At 39.6% G+C, this 20,246-nt stretch overlaps 2 protein-coding genes across 3 annotated transcripts in view; one reads left to right on the plus strand and one right to left on the minus strand.

Moving 5' to 3' along the window:
- Positions 1-11,680: 11,680 nt before the first annotated feature.
- acmsd (aminocarboxymuconate semialdehyde decarboxylase) lies at positions 11,681-16,238 on the minus strand. The gene is made up of 10 exons (XM_077215573.1): positions 16,067-16,238; positions 15,442-15,486; positions 14,122-14,218; positions 13,752-13,801; positions 13,377-13,613; positions 13,141-13,234; positions 12,896-12,991; positions 12,584-12,756; positions 12,314-12,412; positions 11,681-11,874 (listed from the first exon to the last, which is right to left on the minus strand). The coding sequence occupies exons 1-10, from the start codon at positions 16,121-16,123 to the stop codon at positions 11,812-11,814; spliced, it is 1,011 nt and encodes a 336-aa protein (XP_077071688.1). The 5' UTR covers positions 16,124-16,238; the 3' UTR covers positions 11,681-11,811.
- A 1,536-nt stretch (positions 16,239-17,774) lies between these two features.
- tmem163a (transmembrane protein 163a) overlaps positions 17,775-20,246 on the plus strand; it is a 53,068-nt gene continuing 50,596 nt past the window's right edge. Inside the window, exon 1 of one of the 2 annotated variants that reach the window (XM_077215906.1) lies at positions 17,775-18,298. In XM_077215906.1, coding sequence (XP_077072021.1) covers positions 18,109-18,298 — 190 coding nt within the window. In that variant the 5' untranslated portion in view covers positions 17,775-18,108. The remainder of the gene's footprint in view (positions 18,299-20,246) is intronic. The other variant, XR_013197124.1, reaches the window with a different exon arrangement.

Raw genomic sequence — 20,246 nt, forward strand, 5'->3', positions numbered from 1 at the left:
AAGCTTGGCTTGGAACACTTGAAGTACTGCCATTGAGTGAAGCGCTGACGCAGCTTGGCCTGCGGCGGCGTAGGCGTGACCAGCGAGAGCCGAAGTAGTGCGGCAGGGCTTCGAGGGGTGGGAAGCCTTGGCTTTCCATCCAGTGGTGGAGGGCGGGCAGAGATAATTGTCCACGGCCTCCTCGAGGGGCGGCGTTCCCTCGTAGCCTCTTTTTCGGGAGAAGACCAATCGAGCCCGAGGTCCTCCACGGCCTTAGAGAGGATGCAGACAATCTCCGTATCCATAGAGGATCCCCCACTCGTGTTAGTTAGCGTCGAAGGGGCGGGGTCGAAAGTGGAGCCTGGCCAGTCGTCAGATGCAGTGTCGAAGGACAAAGAGTCATCTACTCCCCCGTCGTCCTCAGACGCGCCGAAAGTCACAAGGCCCACCGCTCTGCTAGAGGGGTGTGGGTCCGGCTGGGTGAACTGAACCGGCGGTGGGGAGGACACGAGCGGCGGTGAAGCACGCGGAGACTGGCTCGGCGTGACGTCACTGAGCTCAGGTTCAGGAAGCCTCTGTGAGCGGCGCTTTTTCTTAACACGCGGCTCAAACAGAGGGGTGTTGGCGATGGGCTCGCTCGCGGTGAAAACGGCGAAGCGAACCCGCAGTGTGGAGAGACCCAGGTCGTCACATTCCGGGCATCCGCCCTTGGTCAAAGCAGCTTCTGCGTGGTCCCGGCCCAGGCAGCGAGCGCAGATGATGTGACGATCCCCGTCCGGAAGAAGGTCTCTGCACGACCCGCAGGAAGGCATTTGGAACAACGCCTCAGAAAATTGCTCTTTTACAAATGTCGCGGGGCGAACAGATGTAAATACTTGTGTGTAGCGCGCTGGATGGCTCAGTAGTATGGCGTTCGAAGGTGGCTGAAGATGCCGACGTCCTCATAGCAATCCCGCTGGTACGCTTTTCCACGGCGGCGAAGGCTTTCAATAATCCGGAGGATTCAGCGAAGAAGGTGTTCGCTGAAGGAGATTAAATCTAAAGAACTCTCATGACGGGGCTCCCAATATATAGCTCTTGGCCACGCCCATCTTGGCGTGCTCTGTCGCGCGCGGGCGCGAGGCGTGCTCATTGGTCGCGCATTCAGATTCGCCCCGTCATTGGTTCGAGCAAGTTGCCGCAGCACAGCCAATGGCCGAGCTCCTTCGCTCATTGCTGTCTGCTGTGCAGCTGCAATGTGTTTTACATAAAGACTTCAATATTCTCGAGAAAAGGAGTTTTCCCATAGCGTAAGCTACTTACGCAATAGGAGAGACCTCTCGAAAGGGAACTATATAAGCGTCCACACCAACGACCGATAACGTTCTTTTAATTCTAAGCACGGGCGCGCCCGCGCTGCGGTTTCAAAGTAGCAAAAATGGATGCCGCTGCTTTACGTTACAAAAAAATATCAAAAGAAAAACAGGCGCTTTTGGATACACGGTATCCTTAAAAGACGAGAGGAGTTGGGAGAATCCGTATTTTATTATAATTGTTGTTTACAACATGTCATTGAATATGTTTTTGCGGTTCTTATTGCCTTTACTGTCACGGTTCATGGATTCACTGTCTCGCCCTCGCGCTGTGAGTATGGTTGTGTGTGGATTGATAGGCGTGGCTTGTGATTGAGGCTGACGAGCGGATGAGCGAATTAGCATCAGCTGTTTCTCATCACGGCACCCTATTTATTGTGTGTGAGTTTGTCCTGTCTTTGTCAGATCGTTGTCGAGGCTCTCTGGATTTACCTGTGTCTCTCGTCCAGTTTCTCCTGCCTGATCGTTTGCCCGGATCGCCTTTGTTCCTGCCTGGATTGCCTGAGTCTGCCCATCTGCGTCGCCAGTGTCCTGCCAGAGACTGAGACTTCCTTCTGAACCTACTACTTCTATTCTTTTGTGAATAAACAGTTGTTCATTGCACTTGAATCCTATCGTTCTTTCTGGCCCTGACTGACATTTACACCTCTTTGCCAGCAGATGTCCTCAGCCAGCATGCTATGTTCCGAGCGCATCTAAACAGTGAATCTACCAAGTCTAATCGATCTAATCTAACAGTGAATTTAGCTGACGAAGTCAACGATGGGAAAAAAACATCACCTAGTCAACACCTATATGTAGGCCTATAGCCTACAACGCCTTTTTCACTGCAACTTCAGCAATGTTGTCAAAACTAGCGCTGGATAGCCTACCTTAGGTAATTTTGTTACACTATGCTAACTGCATAATATCTCATCATTAATACTTCTCACCATTTATTCCCAGGATACGACGATTGCTTTCCATATCCATCTTTTTTAACGTATCCTTGAAAAGGGGGTTTGACTTGTCAAACAGTGGAGGATTTTTTTGTACCTCGACGTTTAACTTCTCTGCAATGTCATCTGCCATTTTAAATGCACGAGACCTTTAAATTAGAATGGATTCTGATTGGCTGTCAGTGTTTTATCGTTCGACAGCTGGAAAAAAATCGTTCTGAAAGTGAATCCAACGATATCGTTCCTCATATCTTTATCGTTATAGTTGTGGTGTGAACTTTGTTATTCTTTAATATGGAGAACGATTTTTAGAATTATATCTTTATCGTTATCTTTATAGTTATCGTGCTTGGTGTGAACGGGCCTTTAATGTTTAGCTGACAGAGTGTTTATTTTCTAACCACAACCCTCCAATGTCAGAATGTTTATTTTTAAACCACAACTTCAATGTGTGCTTATTTTACCGACATATTTAACACAATATCTTTTGCATTTCTAATCCAAACAATCCAATGCACTTACTTGTGCCCGTAGCAAGACACCTGTCAAGTTTGAAATCCATCGGACTAAAGGTTCGAGAGATATGCGATTAACACACACACACACACACACACACACACACACACACACACACACACACGCACACGCACACGCACACGCACACGCGCACACGCACACACGCACACACACACACACACACACACACACACACACACACTTGTTCCTGTAATTTATAGATAGATAGTATGAATGATGATGTCGTGACTGGGTACACAAACTGGGTGGTTAAAGAAATACTAAAAGACAAAAATGTTTTATCAAAAGCCTTTTTAGTGATTTATTCAAAGGAAACACCCAGTGGCGTCATGCCCATTCAAAGTGAGGGGGCATGTTAAACGTATTGCACCCTTATACATTGTATTACGGTATTGACTACCCGTATTGTTTTATTTGAAGGTATACGGTTATGTACGTGATGACGTTACGTTTTTCTTTACGTCTCATGTTTCTAAGTTGAGAGAACATGTGAACTGATGTGATGTTCAAGTGAAGCTTGCTAATAAAATCCTGCAAGAGGATAAAAAGCACTGAACAGCGTTTCGTTTGTTTTTCCTGCACGCGAGTGAAGGTGAATTGCGCACTCGGATGCTCAACAGGTTATGGGCCCAGGCACGGAAACAAACGAGCGTGAGTAAAGACAGACGCGCCGTATCAACGTTACGCGTTCTATGAAGCTAGAGAAGCAGCTAACTGAAGTGACCTAAGAAGAAAAGTCGGCGGGAAGATGGCAAACAGAGCGGTAGGAGTCCTAGCAAATCAATCTTTGTTTGATGGATCCGAAGACAAATATGATCTTTGGGAAACGAGATTCTTAAGCTGTTTACACACTCTAAAGTTAAAAGAAACTATCTTGCATGAGCCCACTGATGCTAACGCGGAACAGCTAGCCGAAGACAGACGGAAGAATGCTGATTGTTATGCTGAACTTGTAAGACTGATAGATGATAAAAGCCTATCACTGATAAGACATGAAGCTGCTGACGATGGCAGGAAAGCCCTTAAAATACTGAAAGAGCATTATTCTGGGAAAAGCAAGCCACGGATAATAAATATGTACACATCGTTAACTCAGCTACGCATGGCAGACAACGAGAGTGTTACTGACTACTTGATAAGAGCAGAAAACATCATCACAGCACTGAGAGATGCTGGAGAAGCCATGAGTGATGGATTAACCATAGCAATGATTCTCCGTGGATTACCAGATATTTTCAAACCGCTAGCCGTCCACATAACACAGAATGAGGACGACGTTACGTTCACAGATTTTAAGAGAAGACTGCGAATTTACGAAGAGGCGGAGAAAATGAAAGTAACTGAATCCACAGATAATGTGATGAAGACGCAGACGAGACAAGGAAAAGGTCCTCTCAGGTACCACACAAAAGAAAGAAAAGAGGAAGACACAAATGTGACATGTTACAAATGTGGAATAAAGGGACACAGAGCGAGAAAGTGTTACAAGAGAGTGTGGTGCAGTCATTGTAAAAATAGTACACACGCGGAGTTCCTGTGCAAGAAAAAGGGCGACCAAGATGGCGTCAGAAAGGTTACAGAAGAACACGTTAATGACCAAGATCATCTCTTCAAAGCTGAACACTCAGAATATGAAAAACCGCAGAACAAAGTGAAGATGAAAGGCATCATGGTAGACGCTGGAGCGACGTCTCACATTGTGAGTGACATCACAAAATTCAGAAGTTTTGATAACTCATTTCAACCAGAGACTCATTCAGTAGAATTAGCCGACGGTACGAAGTGCAGTGGAATGGCGCAACAAAGAGGAACGGCAGTGATTTATCTCATAGATGATGCTGGAAAGCAGCACACTGCACAGCTACGGGACGCACTATACATGCCTTCATACCCACATGACATTTTCTCGGTAGCTAGAGCAACAAATGGAAGAGCAACAGTCATTTTCAAAAAGGGAGACAGCCACTTGATTACCAAAGACGGAAGCAGGTTTGATATACATGAAAGTGGAAACTTGTACTATTTACCAACACTAGAAGAGGGCGTTGACCAGTGCAAAGTGTGTCATGATTTACAAACCTGGCATGAAATTTTGGGACATTGTAACCATGAAGATGTACAGAAGCTACAAGGTGTAGTAAGAGGCATGGAGATAAGAGGAAACAAAATGAGACCGGAACAGTTATGCGAAGTGTGTACAAAAGGAAAATTCACGCAGACCAGAAACCGGGAGCCAGACAGAAAAGCAAAGAAACCTCTGGAACTGATTCACACGGATCTGGCCGGTCCCATGCCAACACAGAGCAAAGAAGGACACAGATATGCACAGTCATTTACAGATGACTATTCAGGTACGATGTTTGTGTACTTCCTGAAAACTAAAGGTGACACAATACAAGCTACTGAGAAGTTTTTAGCTGACATTGCACCTTATGGAGAAACCAAGTGTATCCGTTCAGATAACGGCACTGAATTCATGAGTCGAGATTTCCAAACGCTGTTGACAAGGAGTAAGATTAGACATGAAACATCTGCACCTTATTCGCCACATCAGAATGGCACAGCGGAGAGAGGATGGAGAACACTTTTTGATATGAGCAGATGCTTGCTGATAGAGAGCGAGTTGCCAGATGAGTTGTGGAACTACGCAATGCAAACATCAGCCTACGTGAGAAATAGGTGTTACAGTAGACGCACAAAGAAAACGCCATATGAGTTATTCACAGGGAAAAAGCCAGATGTTTCAAAAAATGCAGAAATTCGGATCATTATGTTTTGCTTACAAACAAGAGAAGAGCAAACTGGACTCAAGATGCGAACAAGGTGTTTTTATAGGCTACGACAAGAACAGCCCCGCCTATCTAGTATACTACCCTAACACCGGAAAAGTCCAAAAACACAGATTGGTGAAGTTCACAACACAGACAACCAGTGAAAGAGAAAAACGAACATCTGAGACATACACAAGATGTGAAGACATGGATCCAAATATCTTCAGCAGTGAAGTCAGTGGCGCCGATAATGTGGAGGATGAACCAGATCATGGTGTTCAAAGTGTTGTTTCAGAGACTTTGCCCGAACAGGCTGCTCCCAATCAATCGGGTAGAGCTACAGAATCCGAGATCAGAAAGAACCCCCCAAGAACCAGGAAGAAGCCAGCTTACCTACATGATTTTGAAACTGAGGATGCTGAAGACAAACTGCAAACATGCATAGATTTTTGCTACAGGGCAGTATGTGATATACCTCAAACCTACCAGGATGCCATAACATCAACAAAATCCAAGCAATGGAAGGATGCTATGGACAAAGAAATGCGATCATTGGAAGAGAACAAGACCTTCACACTCACTAAACTACCACCAGGAAAACAACCAGTCGGAGGAAGATGGGTTTACGGACTTAAAAGAGACATTGACGGATCTGAAAAATACAAGGCAAGATTTGTGGCGAAAGGATACAGTCAGAAACAAGGGACTGACTATGATGAGACATTCTCCCCAACAGCTGACATGACAAGTGTGAGAATAGTTTTGCAAAAAGCAGCACAGGAAAACCTAATCTTGCACCAAATGGATGTCGAGACAGCTTACTTGCATGCACCTATAGATCACGAAATCTATATGGAACAACCAGAGGGTTATGAGCAAAAATCTGAAAAGGATGAAAAATTTGTATGCATGCTAAAAAAATCTCTCTATGGCCTTAAGCAATCTGGTAGGAACTGGAATGCTTTGTTACATGTATGTTTGACTGAGAACGGTTTTACACAGAACCCAGCTGACAATTGCGTATACACTAAAGAAAAGCCAGATGAGAAAGTAATCCTGATAGTATGGGTTGATGATTTAATCCTAGCTGCTAACAGTGAAAGTGTTCTGGAAAGTGTAAAAGAAATGCTCACACAAAGGTTCAAAATGAAAGACATGGGAAGGTTGAGACACTTCCTGGGCATAGATTTTGAACAAGCAGAGGGTCTAGTTAAAATGTCACAGGAAAGATATGTGAGAAGAATACTAGATCGTTTCAACATGCAGAACTGTAAATCAAGGGAAACGCCATGTGAACCAAAACTTGATTTTACAGAAAATGCAGAAAAAATGAAAGAGCCAAAGATGTTCAGGGAGGCAGTAGGAAGTTTAATATACTTGTCCAATTGTACAAGACCAGACCTAAGTTTTGTTGTCAGTAAATTATCTCAGTATTTTGCTGAACCAACAGAACAGCACTGGAACACAGTTAAACATGTGTTCAGGTACCTTAAAGGTACAGCAGAACAGCAATTATGCTTCAGGAGAAATGATACAGAGAGGCTAGGTCTGAGAGTGTATAGTGACGCCGACTGGGCATCTGACACAAAAGACAGACGTAGTACTTCAGGGTACTGTGTTAATCTGAGTGAAGAAAGCTCTTTGATCTCATGGAAAACCAGAAAACAACCGACAGTAGCGTTATCTACTTGCGAAGCAGAGTACATATCTTTGGCATCAGCCATGCAGGAATGTATCTACCTAGAACAGTTGCTTAAGGGTATGGACACATACAAATATGCACAAACAAAGGTGTTCGAAGACAACCAAGGTACCATTGCACTAGCCAGAAACCCAATCTGTAGGCAAAGGTGCAAGCACATTGATATCAAATACCATTTCATAAGAGAAATTGTAAATGATGGCAAAGTTATTTTGGAATATTGTCCTACAGAGACAATGGTTGCTGACATAATGACAAAGCCAGCCACCAAGCAGAAGTTAAAGAGGTTTAGTCGGGATATGTTTGGAACTTAAAAGTGTAAAAATGTTTTGTATACATTCAATTTATGTAAAGGAGAAAATTTTATTTTATGTTTAATTTGATGTTATAGAAAATACAATGGGCTAAGAGTGAGTGGGGGTGTTAAACGTATTGCACCCTTATACATTGTATTACGGTATTGACTACCCGTATTGTTTTATTTGAAGGTATACGGTTATGTACGTGATGACGTTGCGTTTTTCTTTACGTCTCATGTTTCTAAGTTGAGAGAACATGTGAACTGATGTGATGTTCAAGTGAAGCTTGCTAATAAAATCCTGCAAGAGGATAAACAGCACTGAACAGCGTTTCGTTTGTTTTTCCTGCACGCGAGTGAAGGTGAATTGCGCACTCGGATGCTCAACAGGGCACGTGCCCCCTCAGATTTTTCCTCCCTGATAATTTTTTTTGTCACAACTTTATTCCTATTATGCTCCATAATTACCAGAGCCTATAAAGACTCAAATGTATTCTCAGGGATGTGATTTTTCCGGATTAATTGGATTAAAATACATGAATTGGTTATGTCTAAACTGAAAGCAAACTGAGAAAATTTAGAGAAATCTGCTTGTCAAATGCGTGTATATTAGACGCGTCGCGTACAGGTCTTAAAGAGACAGCCCTAATAATAAACATGCAGCCGCTTTTCCTTAAAGGGATAGTAATAAAAATTAAATTCCAAAAATAAAAATTATGTCATTATTTATTTACTGTAATGTTGTTCCAAACCTATATTAATTTATTTCTTGTGCTGAACACAAAAGAAAATATTTTGAAGAATGTGAGTAACCAGACAGTTGCTGGTCCCCATTGACTTCCATTGCGAAAAATATACTATGGAAATCACTGGGGTACATCAACTGTTTGGTTACCCACATTCTTCCAAATAACTTCAACAGAAGAAAGAAACTTATTCAGGTTTAAAACAACTTGAGAGAGTAAATGATGACAATTAAAGTTTTTGGGAGAACTATCTATTTAATGTTAATAAAACAACTAAATCGGTATATTTTCCTGCTTTTTTGTCCTTAGCCAATCACATGCCTGATTCTTCTGGATGTGTAATAAATCGGTCAGCATCAGCCCGCCCCTTTTTCCTAATATGGTGTCTGTGTATATCAAATCAGCGCTCTAGAATCTTTGCTGTGTATGTTCAAACAACTCACTCGTCTCGCACGTTGAGCTGGCAATGTTTTACAGATGGTCTTGAAGTGGTAAGTGGGCAAAGCAACAAATCGGCATTGAATTAGTTATCGGAATATATTAAAAGGTAGTGGGATTATTTGTGGTTGACCTGGAAATTTGAACTTGATCAAAAAGTTATGGATTTGATATTAGCTGCGAATTCAGAGCATTAACTTCAGTTGTGTCAGTGTAACGTTATCGATAGCTAGCCTAGTCTAACCGTCAGAAAACAATTACCTCAGATTGTGCCCCCCCAGAATTTTGGCTTGCATGACGCCCCTGGAAACACCAGACTCCCTTTTTAAACGGTATCATCCTTTTGCATTTTGTGACAAACATTCATAGGTGTATGTATATATATATATATATATATATATATATATATATATATATATATATATATTAGTGCTGTCAAACGATTAAAATATTTAATCGCGATTAATCGCATTAATGTCATAGTTAACTCGCGATTAATCGCATTTAATCGCACATTTTTATCTATTCTAAATGTCTCTTGATTTCTTTTTGTCCCATTATTTTTTCTCATTTTAATGCTCTTATCAACATGGAAAAGTGGATCGGCTTGCTTTGTGCAAATGTTTTTTATTGAAAACAACATTGGCATATATTGTGTTCAATTTCACACTAAAACATTCTTACTTGGAGCAAATAATCTCTCACACAATGTAACACTGTCCATCAATAAAAGGGTGAAAGAAATACTGACGAGGTCCTGATATTGACGAGGGGGCGGAGAATTCGCATCAGCTGTGTGTGTGTGTGTGTGTGTGTGTTTGGCCATCATCAAGTGGTATTTCAGACTGGACGTGCTGCGATGATTATAGCTCAGTTCAAAACGACAAAACACACTGATCACTTTGGTCTCGTCAATGGAACCATTTGGCAACTTTTTAAAAGTAAACGTTCCATTCAGAATCTTATTGGCATCCATTTCGGTGTCTCGCGCTCGTCATCCACTCAAAACTGGACGTTTTGAACGTTCCTATAACATTCAGAAATAAGGTTTTTATAACTTAATGGGAACGTTATGAAAACGTTCTTATAACCTAAAATTGTTAGCTGGGGAAGAGGAGAGATTCGCGATTGCACTGAACACGTTTTAAGTGCAGGCACATATTGTCTGAGCGAGCCCAGAGAAAATTCTAACAAGAGCAGCGTGTATCTGAGAGCGCGCGACTCGAGCAGAGAGATTCGTGCTCGGCACATTATATTCCACGCGCGAGCAGAGAGATTCGCGCTCGCGCATCCGGCTCGTAAGCCCAAACAAGTGTGTGCGGCGTGCCTGTTGTTTTGTTTCCGGTCTAGCTAGATCCGCTTGCGCTTTCAAAACGTCCATGCCGCGTCCTAATGCAAAAGCATGTGAAAAAAAACTACAAAGTTTGCTAGGCCAAAAAGACCGTTAATCGCGCGATAAAAAAATTAACGCCGTTAAAATGGGTTTGCGTTAACGCCGTTAATAACGCGTTTAACTGACAGCCCTAATATATATATATATATATATATATATATATATATATATATATATATAGTATTACAGTTTTTCTTAATCTCGTTGGCACATTTTTTTAACAGTTTTAACATTCTCTTAACTTTAAGTGCAATTGTTACAAAATGGGATATCACACAATTGCATGTTTGCAAAATGTAGTGACTCACCCAAAACGTTTAATTCATGCTTCAAAACTTAGTTATTGTGTCAATAAATTGGCCAATGGCACCAAAATAAAAAGTGTTTTTGTCATTGTGTGAGCCACACTCAGTAGCAGATTAAGACTCTTTGGTGCCACTGGGCATTGACACCTAGAACTGTTATTCCATTTTATCGCAACGGCAGGCCATTTGCCAATTTAGCAAACATTACAAACATTATGTTATAAATATTTTTGGAATATAACATCTGACAGATTACGATCACTGAATGAATCATTTTGCATGTGATGGCTCACACGATGAAAGAATGTTAAGAAGTTGTGAGGAGTTTGAAAATTTCACTGAGAATCAACTAATCAGTATTGATCAACAAGCCATGTACATTTCGTCAAATTGTAGACAATTGTACTTACTCTTTTGCACACACGTGCCAAAACACATGCAATTTGTATAAATCCATAAGAAATTAGTATCTGACATGAACAAGAAACTATTGTTCATAGATCTGAGATCAATATAATGTCAAATATTACATTTTGTGGTTCAACATAATTTATTTAATACATTTTTTATTTCATAATTTAATAATAATTTTAAAAGTAACCAATAATTTTGACAATTTTTTTAATAGGAAAGAAAACAAGAAAATATTTTTTCTAGAGAACTGTACTATGTATAGGCTATACATCCTATACTGTAAATGTATTCTCAAGACTATGTAAACATAATAAAAAAGACAGTAGGGTGTCATAGGCTAATTAAACACAAATCAATAAAAAATAAAGCAAATCAAGTAAGATGTCATTCATATGCGGAGTTTGACTTTTGTGCTGGGGGATTTATTAGCCTATTTAATAAATGATAATAATAGGCCTAATAATAATGGAATTCAATAATTAAAGGCTTAAGGGGATTTAATGAATACATAAGCAAGAATGGTAAAAGTTCTATGTCTAATTATAGTTATCAAGTAATCAATTTAAACTATTTTGAAATCTGCACACATTCACTCTTATTCGTATGTCTTTCCAGTAACTCTTGTTGTGTTGTGACCCGCCTTCTTTGATTTGATTGGCCATCTCGATCACTTTGACATTGACATGCACTGTTAGACGCTGAGGCAGAGCAGCCTAACACATTTATTCAGCCTAAAACTTTTAAAACTGTCTGTCATCCTAACAACAAACAGCTTTACTCATTCTACATGCACTAAAATTATAAGATAAGACAAATACACTGAGATTTTTTTTTTCATAGCTCAGACAAAATCATTTGCACTCCCAAACTCTATGGTTTAGTTCTCATTATCCAGCTCTCTGGTCGAATCACTTCTGTTCTGATAGACAACTGATCAGTCACTCAAACTGTTTGCTTGACAGTCCTAAAAATTCCAGAGCATTCCCAGCAAGCAGTTTATCCTAAAATAAGGAGTAAAATGAAGATAAGCTGTAAAATGCATTTGGATATTAGTATGCTCTACATGCAATTAATATTTATTAACTTAATCACAGTATTATTACCCAAACTGAATATTTTAGCAGCAACATAGAATTTCAATGTATTTGCAATTTGAAATAAAACCTAGTGTGTTCAGATAATCACATAATTTATATTTTGACAGGTTTAACGTTAGTAGTGCAGAGCGGCTTTCATATTTACGGTAACCGGCCAGACAGACAGACAGATAGATAGATAGATAGATAGATAGATAGATAGATAGATAGATAGATAGATAGATAGATAGATAGATAGATAGATAGATAGATAGATAGATAGATAGATAGATAGATAGATAGATAGATAGATAGATAGATAGATAGATAGATAGATAGATAGATAGATAGAAGTTTCTTATACCTTTAGCAAACTATCAAACTCATCCATGGATTCAATCAATGCGCCTGGGTCCAGTTCCCCCAGTGGAAATGGGTAATCTGTTCCTAACATCACTTTATCCTGCAAAAAGACGAATCCTTTATTAAAACTAAAATAGCAAATAGAGTTGCATCATGTATTTTGCTGCATAGTTTTTTTTTGAAACATTGCACATTGTTGTATCTCAACAGTACGGTGTTGCCGGTGGATTTAGCATTACTGCTGGTACAGTATAAGCATTAAAATATCTACCTTTCCTATGACTTCCATGAGTAACTTCAGTGAAAGTGGGTCATGCACTAGAGAGTCAGTGTAGAAAGATCCTATGTATTTGCGTGGGTTGATTTTGTTGTCGATGGCACAAAGATCAGGGCGCACTTTAAAGCCATGCTCAATTCGGCCAATGGTGTATGGAAAAGCACCACCTGGAACACAAAGTATGAACTATAACACCACATCCACATCACAAAAAAAAAAACACCTGTCTTTATAGGTCAGGTTATCATTTCAGTTGATTTGCTGTATTAAATCATGATTATCTAAACATAGAATTACTATTTTTACCTCCGTGAGCAAAGCAGACCTTAAGTTTGGGAAATCTTTCGAAAACACCTCCAAAAATCATGGAACAAACTGCCATTGTAGTTTCTGCTGGCATACCTGTCAGAAATAAATAAAGTGGGGTCAAACAATGACTGGGATACATACTCTTCAATAAAGCTGATAATAAAACTGATTCAATAAAAATGATCACAATCGGCTATTAAAACTGTAGAATGTTCCATGTCAAGACACTCAATCAAACCCACCAACTAACCAAGGCAGCCAGTATTTTGCCATTCTGCCATCTGTCTGCATGTCCCACGGATGCACAAATATCGAGCAGTTGAGTTCCTCAGCGGCCTGTCATAAGAGGCAAAATACTTTTAAAATGCCCTACACACACTGAGACAAGACTCCCTGACAAAAAAAAAGAAGGAAAGAAAAAGACACCAAATACTTTAGTGTGAATGTGGCATGTTCTACTAAAGGCAAATGCACTTACAGCATAGACAGGATATAGCTCTGGGGCATTGAGGTCCCATGTGTTTATATGGGAGCCAATTTGCACTCCAGGAAAGCCTAGCTGATTCACACACCGACTCATCTCTTGTACAGCTAGATCAGGGGCCTGCATGGGCAGAGTGCCCAGCCCAACAAAACGCTTTGGGTATCGCTTCACTGTAGCAGCCAGATCATCGTTCAGAATCCCACACAGGTCCAGTGTGTCATGGGGTTTGGCCTTAAGAAATGCAGAGGAACATTAGACTGAAATAATAGACAAGCATCAAAAATAATTTTTACTGTAAAATAGGTAAATATGGGGTTTTATGGGGAGAAAAGTGTAATTGAAACCGAGAATTTTTACACTGATTCTTACCCAGTAGCTGAACATCACAGGCACAGTGGAAAGGGCCTGTACTGTCACTCCTGAAAAAAATGAAAACAAATCTCTATAATAAATAAAACAATGAACTAAAGTTAAACTGTTCTGTAGATAAAAAGTAGAAATAAACGTGAATAAGAATTAAAGTATATTTATATATACACACACACACAGACGGACGATAGACAGGCAGACAGACAGACAGACAGACAGACAGACAGACAGACAGACAGACAGACAGATAGACAGATAGACAGATAGACAGATAGATAGATAGATAGATAGATAGATAGATAGATAGATAGATAGATAGATAGATAGATAGATAGATAGAACCGAATTTGAACACTGCTTCACTCTTTACCATGTTTGTCCATATCCACAATCCGAGCATCTGCATCCCAGCAGTTCTCCTGGATCACTCTGAACAATTTTCCATCCTTCATCATTTTAGCTTCTCCCTGGTACACGAAAACCCATGGCGTTTCTTTTAAGAATACATTTTCCTTTTGACATTTCAGCGAATTTCTGACATATTGCTACATGACAGTTAGTATTTTCAGCCACTTGGTAGCAGTGGAGAGCAAAGTCAAATTCACACAGTAATACAATGCAAAGGACTTTGGAATGAGAGGAGGTGAAAAGTTTCTGGCATGACAAGCACATTTTACATCAGGAATCAATATTTATTTGAAGATCAAAAAATTTGGATTTTCTTTGAATACAGTATGAAGTGTCATTCATTCAACCAAATATAGTTTATTTAAAAAGTTTTATTTTTGTTTTATTATCATTATTGCAGTCATTCACTCTACATTGTTGTTTGTTTATTTGTTTATAAGGGCACAGTTGAAATGGTAAGATTTATTAAAGTCTATGTGTATGTTATGTGCAGCAGCCGCATTGTTGTGCTCAAGATGATCCGGTCTAATTCTGCTACTTTACTGAAGCTAAACCCCATGTGGAGCTCTACAGCTGCTCTTACAGGGAGCCCAGGGAAGGGCTGCTGTCCTCTTTTTCCACACACACACACACACACACACACACACACACACACACACACACACACACACACACACACACACACACACACACACACGCACACGCACACGCACACACGTTTTAATCTCAAAAATAAGTATTTTTTAAAGAAAATGTTTAAAAAGAAAAGTAGTATTGCCTGATTAGGAATTCAAGCAAAAAAAAAAAAAAAACTGGACTGTTTAATGAGCATTTTTCCCCATTATGTCTGTTTTTTCCGTTTTAAAATAGTTCTTCCTATTGCAACGTAGAATATAATAAGTCTCAGTCGACCAGAAACCACCAGAGACACCAGCAGAAACACAGTACAGAACAATTCAATTACTCTAAAGGCCTGCAGGTACATAAAAAGGCTGGCAGAAGTTTTAACATCCTCCTGCTCTGAGTGGAGGATCAGATCCGTCTCTGCTGCCCACTCATTCCTCATGGGGGTCGTAACATACTCGCACACACTCACACACACTTTCTCTCAGGAAGAGCTCATGCCAGCTGGATATATGGCCAAGCATGCAGAACCTGGTGTTCTTCCATTATCATCAGAATAAACTGCAAATTGAGCTGATTTTCTCTGTGAGCAATGATAATTTATATAAGTTTTATAAATTGATTTTTTTTCATGTTCCAGTGCAGATTTTAAACTTACTTTGCAATGATGGTGGAGTTGAATGAATCCATCATATCCATACCTCTGTGAAACATCAAATGTCAATATTGAAGTTAATTTTATAATGTCATTTTATGCTATAAAAATATTACACTTTTGCAATAGCAATACATGATTGAATAAATAAATACGCTTGGCTTTAATTTGCTTGTTAAGACATGATAAATGATTAATAGAATTCTTCCTTATCTCGGTCAGATAAACAAGCAATAAAGGTCAGGGTTAGTGATCAAACCCTTTCATTAATGTTTAACATATGCATACATAGTATGTGTAAATCTGTGGCCGTGTCTTGTCGTGTCACTTTTAGTATTGAAAAAACATTTTTAACATTAACATATAATCTAAAAATTGGAAGAGCAGATTTCCTTTATATTTGGACAGACACACGTTCTATAGGCCTATATTACATCAACTTTGATGTACAGGTGACCCAAACATATCAAAATCCAGCAGGGGCAATATAGAGGCTTGTCTAAAGAAGCAAGGCAACTGGCAAGTGAAATAATTGAAAAAAATGACAAATATGTTAGAAGGCACTTAATCCTGGTTAACCCATGATGACCTATAAATAAAGATGGCTTTCACACCTTATGCAACCTACCTGTTTCAGGTCAGGCCATTCCTTTGGTAAAATATGATTATGAATATCGATCTTCATTCTGCTGACATGAAGAGCTCAATTCTTAAGTGAGAAGTTTTGACAGCCTTGTAAACTGAATGTTAACTCCTCGTGCAGTTGTGAATGTTCAGCTGTGTGTGAAGCAGAAAACAAACATTCCCACCCCTGAGTCCGGTCTTTTGAAATGGCCCAATGAAAACTCCTGGAAGAGAGACATCAACCAGCACCATTCGCTTTTTATAACTTGTGAATACATACTGTACCTGTATACATGTTCCGTATTGTCTGAACAAATTCATGTTTGTAACTTATGCAATATATGGCAAACTTTTACATAAAATAAAAAATGTTAAAAAAAAATTAACAAACATTAAAAATAAGGTTTAAACATTTATAAGGAGAGACTGCTGCCTGCAATAACAATTTCTTGTATGTTTTGATACATTTAGGAAATATTGTATCTAATAACTTTCCATCCTGACCTGCACAACAGTGTCCTCTATGGGTTACTGGAGGTAGTACGTCAGAAGCTACAGGCATTTGTTGAAAACAAACAAACAGCGCATTTACATCTTTTAGGGAAGAAGAAGAAAATCCCGCATCCACTACGTATTGGATTTAATCCAGTAGATGTTCGCTTTACAAACTGCAGCGAGGACATCCTGACCTGAGAGGTTTGGGCCAAGAGTCTGTAAAAGAAAAGTGGGCAGGGAGTGAAAGTTATAGTAGCCTACTGTCGCTCAGGTACACCTCTTGCGACCATGTTGCTTGGTTACGTGCACAGCCGGGCGCTTTAACATTCTTTTTTTTTAAATTCCGTTTGGAGCTTTCGTTTGCGGGGAAATGTCCATTGTCAATGGAGTCAGTCTTGTGTTATTTTATGACGCACGTCACGCACAGCTCACACAGAAGACACTTTCAAACCAAACAGATTTCTGTTGGTCACCTTGGCAAATCCAACAACTCGAAACTGAAAACGGCATGGGGAAAATCGTTCACCCAGACACGAAATTTCAGACCGCGTGGGTCTCGCATCGCACCTATTTTTGTCCGAAACAATAGTTCACCCAAAAATGAAAATTATTTTTACCAATAATTTTCTACCAGGTCTATACTATTCTTTTTTTAAATTTATTTATTTATTATTTACTCACCTCCAAACCCGTATTCATTTATGTATTCTGTTGAATATAAAAGAAGATATTTTGAAGAATGTTCGTTGGTAACTAGACAGTTGAAGCCAGGCTTTCATAGTAGGAAAAAAAAAAACTACCTATTGGAAGTCAATGGGTTCCGTCAACTGGTTATCTATCTTCTTTGTGTGTTCAACAGAAGAAAGCAACTCATACAGGTTTAGAACAGGTTTAGAAATTTTTAAATTATTATTCAAATTAAATGGTCACTTATATGTAGACATAAAGCAATTTATAGGCTACTAAATATCCGATTGAATCACATTTAAAACAAGTGCTTGTGTGATTTCTTAGCCAACAAACACAACTAACCTACTAGTAGCCTACAAACAAACATGCATGTTCCTTGAATGAATATAGGCTAACAAAACTTGAAAAAGACAAGATTATATGAAGTTTTTCGTTATAATGGATTAAAGATGGCTATGTGGCAGCTGCTGACTTTGTCATAGGCTATAAAACAATAATAATAAAAAAACGTTTCTCAAATCTGTGTCAGTCGAAGGAGGAACTACAACTGAACTGTACAGCTAAAATCAGATTACGTGCAAATAAGAAAAGTCATTGTTGAGTCTAGAGAGCGAGACAGCATCTTAACCAAACTAACCCCATGTGAAATTACAGTTGGGTGGCTGCAGTTCTTGCGCTCGGATTGGAGTTGTTCTCGGTGGGAGGGCGGGGTGGTGGTCCGTTGCTGATGCTGGGCAGATTGCGTTTATCTCCGCATCTCTGCTCCGTTACCCTTAATGCTGCCACTGGATGGCTGCGCGTCGCATTTCGACGTGAGATCATTTATTGAGGGCTTCATCTGATTTCAAAAGGCTAACAAAAATGACAGACAGTACTACTTCTGATCCATGCCCTGTTCCCAATCCGACTATTGTGGACCCGTCGGCTGTGCGAAACGGACAATGCGCCGCTGCTCAGGATCCGAACCTACCCAAAAGAGGGAGCCAGGGCGATCCTTTCAATATGGACCGGGACCAGGAGATGAAAATCACAGATAGCGTTGAGGGACAAGGTAAACACACACCATCTCTCTAACAGATCAATCTGTACTTTTGTGGAGTTGTTTCAAGGATGTATTTAAAAGACAATGGTATTCTTTAAAGTAGAATTTATTTGGGATGTGATGTGAATAAGACTAAGGAGGCTCGCAAAGGTTGCGGTCAAAAGGACCACGCAGGCGCTCTTGAAGCTAAGCCTATTAATAATTCAGGTGAGCACAAAAAAAAAAAATCACACTAGATGTAAGTTAAAAACGGACCTGAAAATAAACAATCCTTTCTGGTATTGCACGTTTAAGAGTAGGATAGGCTATGTTTTAACAACATATTTAAGCTTAATAGCTTTTAAATTAATAGATGGACATGTTTTGTTTTTCAATGGAGAAGCAATGTTAATGTTAAGAGCAGCTGTAGAGCTCCACATGGGGTTTTGCAAATAGGCTACAAAGTTATTGCAATTCGAAATTTGACATTTACAACAGAATGTGTCATTTAGCACTTTATGTTATGTTTATTTGATGTCCTCACACCTGTTTTGTAACTTCATTTTTGTGTGTTTTGGCAGTAAAGTGGTTATATCATTTTAATGGTTTGTGTCAAAACATAAAATTCAAGGCGATTCAAATGAATTCATTAATTGTATTTGTATTTTTCTTAGCAGTTTCTAGAATTCTAGACTGGAATTAGTTGACTTAAGCAGTGGACTTAGTGCTTTTGTTAACCTACATGTTATTGCTACAGACTCAAACCACTTTTTCATGATTTGGGAGGAACAAATGTTATAGTTTATGATCTGGCCATCTATGTTGGTTACGGTCCAGCTATAGGCTAAAGACTGGAAACTTTGTTTCTACTTCTGCTCAAACCGAATCTATGGCTGACTCGCACCTCAAGTGGAGACGTTCAGACAGAGGTGCATCTTATCTCATATCAGCACTTCCACTCTTAGAAGCAGCATTACTCTGCACCTGCAGGATCTGAATGTGGCTGTATGCTGTAGCCCCCCCCTGTGCAATCAGTTTGAGCCACTGAATTATGCATAAGACCCTTCAATTCTCCACTGGTGAAATTGTGAGGGCATTAGAAGAAGTCTTAGAAAATAGAAGAAGTCTAAGAAAAAGACTGATGAGGATGGAATTTATGGATGGACTGGATGGGAATTCATGCTGGTCTACTAGTGGCGATCTGACTATTTCATATAATAATACAACTGGTTGTTCACTTTACATGCTGCTCGAACACTTTCTTCCTGTCTAAGATGCAATGCAGATCAAGCTTTGTCATTTAGTCAAATATCTGTTTGCTCACGACTTGCAGTTACTTGAACTGGCAGTGGCAGCCATCAGGATGGACAGCTAGTTTAGCGTAGGGCTCGCTTTGGCTGCCTTTAGTAAATTCTTCACACACATAAAGCAAGTAGACTTTAAACCACCATGCCAGTTGGCAGTCAGAATAGTTGGCACTACTGTCTTATACTTTTGAAGAAAATATTAAAAACATTTCTACTCAACTGCAGTTACATAAAATAGGTCACAGTTGTTTAAACTAAAATAATATGGATTAAAAACAGTTTCTTTATATTTATTCATTGAATTTGAACAGTTGTCAGAAATGATACATGTTGTTAAGGGAAGCATATCCTGTTTTTCTAAGTTACATCATTAATCCTGAAATGGCTTAATCCACTTACAGATTTTCCTAAAAGTTTAATAAAAAGCAAATCTTTTAGCCGAGATGTCCTTTAAGCCATTAAAAGGAATGTTTCTCTCTCTTTCATGCAAACCCTATTAAGCATGGAAGAATTGCTGGGTCATGTGGATGTCCTGCTTCCACATGATTAGCAGACGGATGGAGTGGGGGCAGGCCCTTTACATTGAGTTTCAGCTCATTTTATGTGCCTAGTCTAGAGTTTGCATGAACGGTACAAACTGAACAAATGTACTGTGTGCAAAGGTTTGTGTG

The sequence above is a fragment of the Siphateles boraxobius genome, unplaced genomic scaffold (genome assembly GCF_051911475.1).
Source record: "Siphateles boraxobius isolate OS27281-9 unplaced genomic scaffold, OSU_SipBor_1 7, whole genome shotgun sequence".
Taxonomy (NCBI): domain Eukaryota; kingdom Metazoa; phylum Chordata; class Actinopteri; order Cypriniformes; family Leuciscidae; genus Siphateles; species Siphateles boraxobius.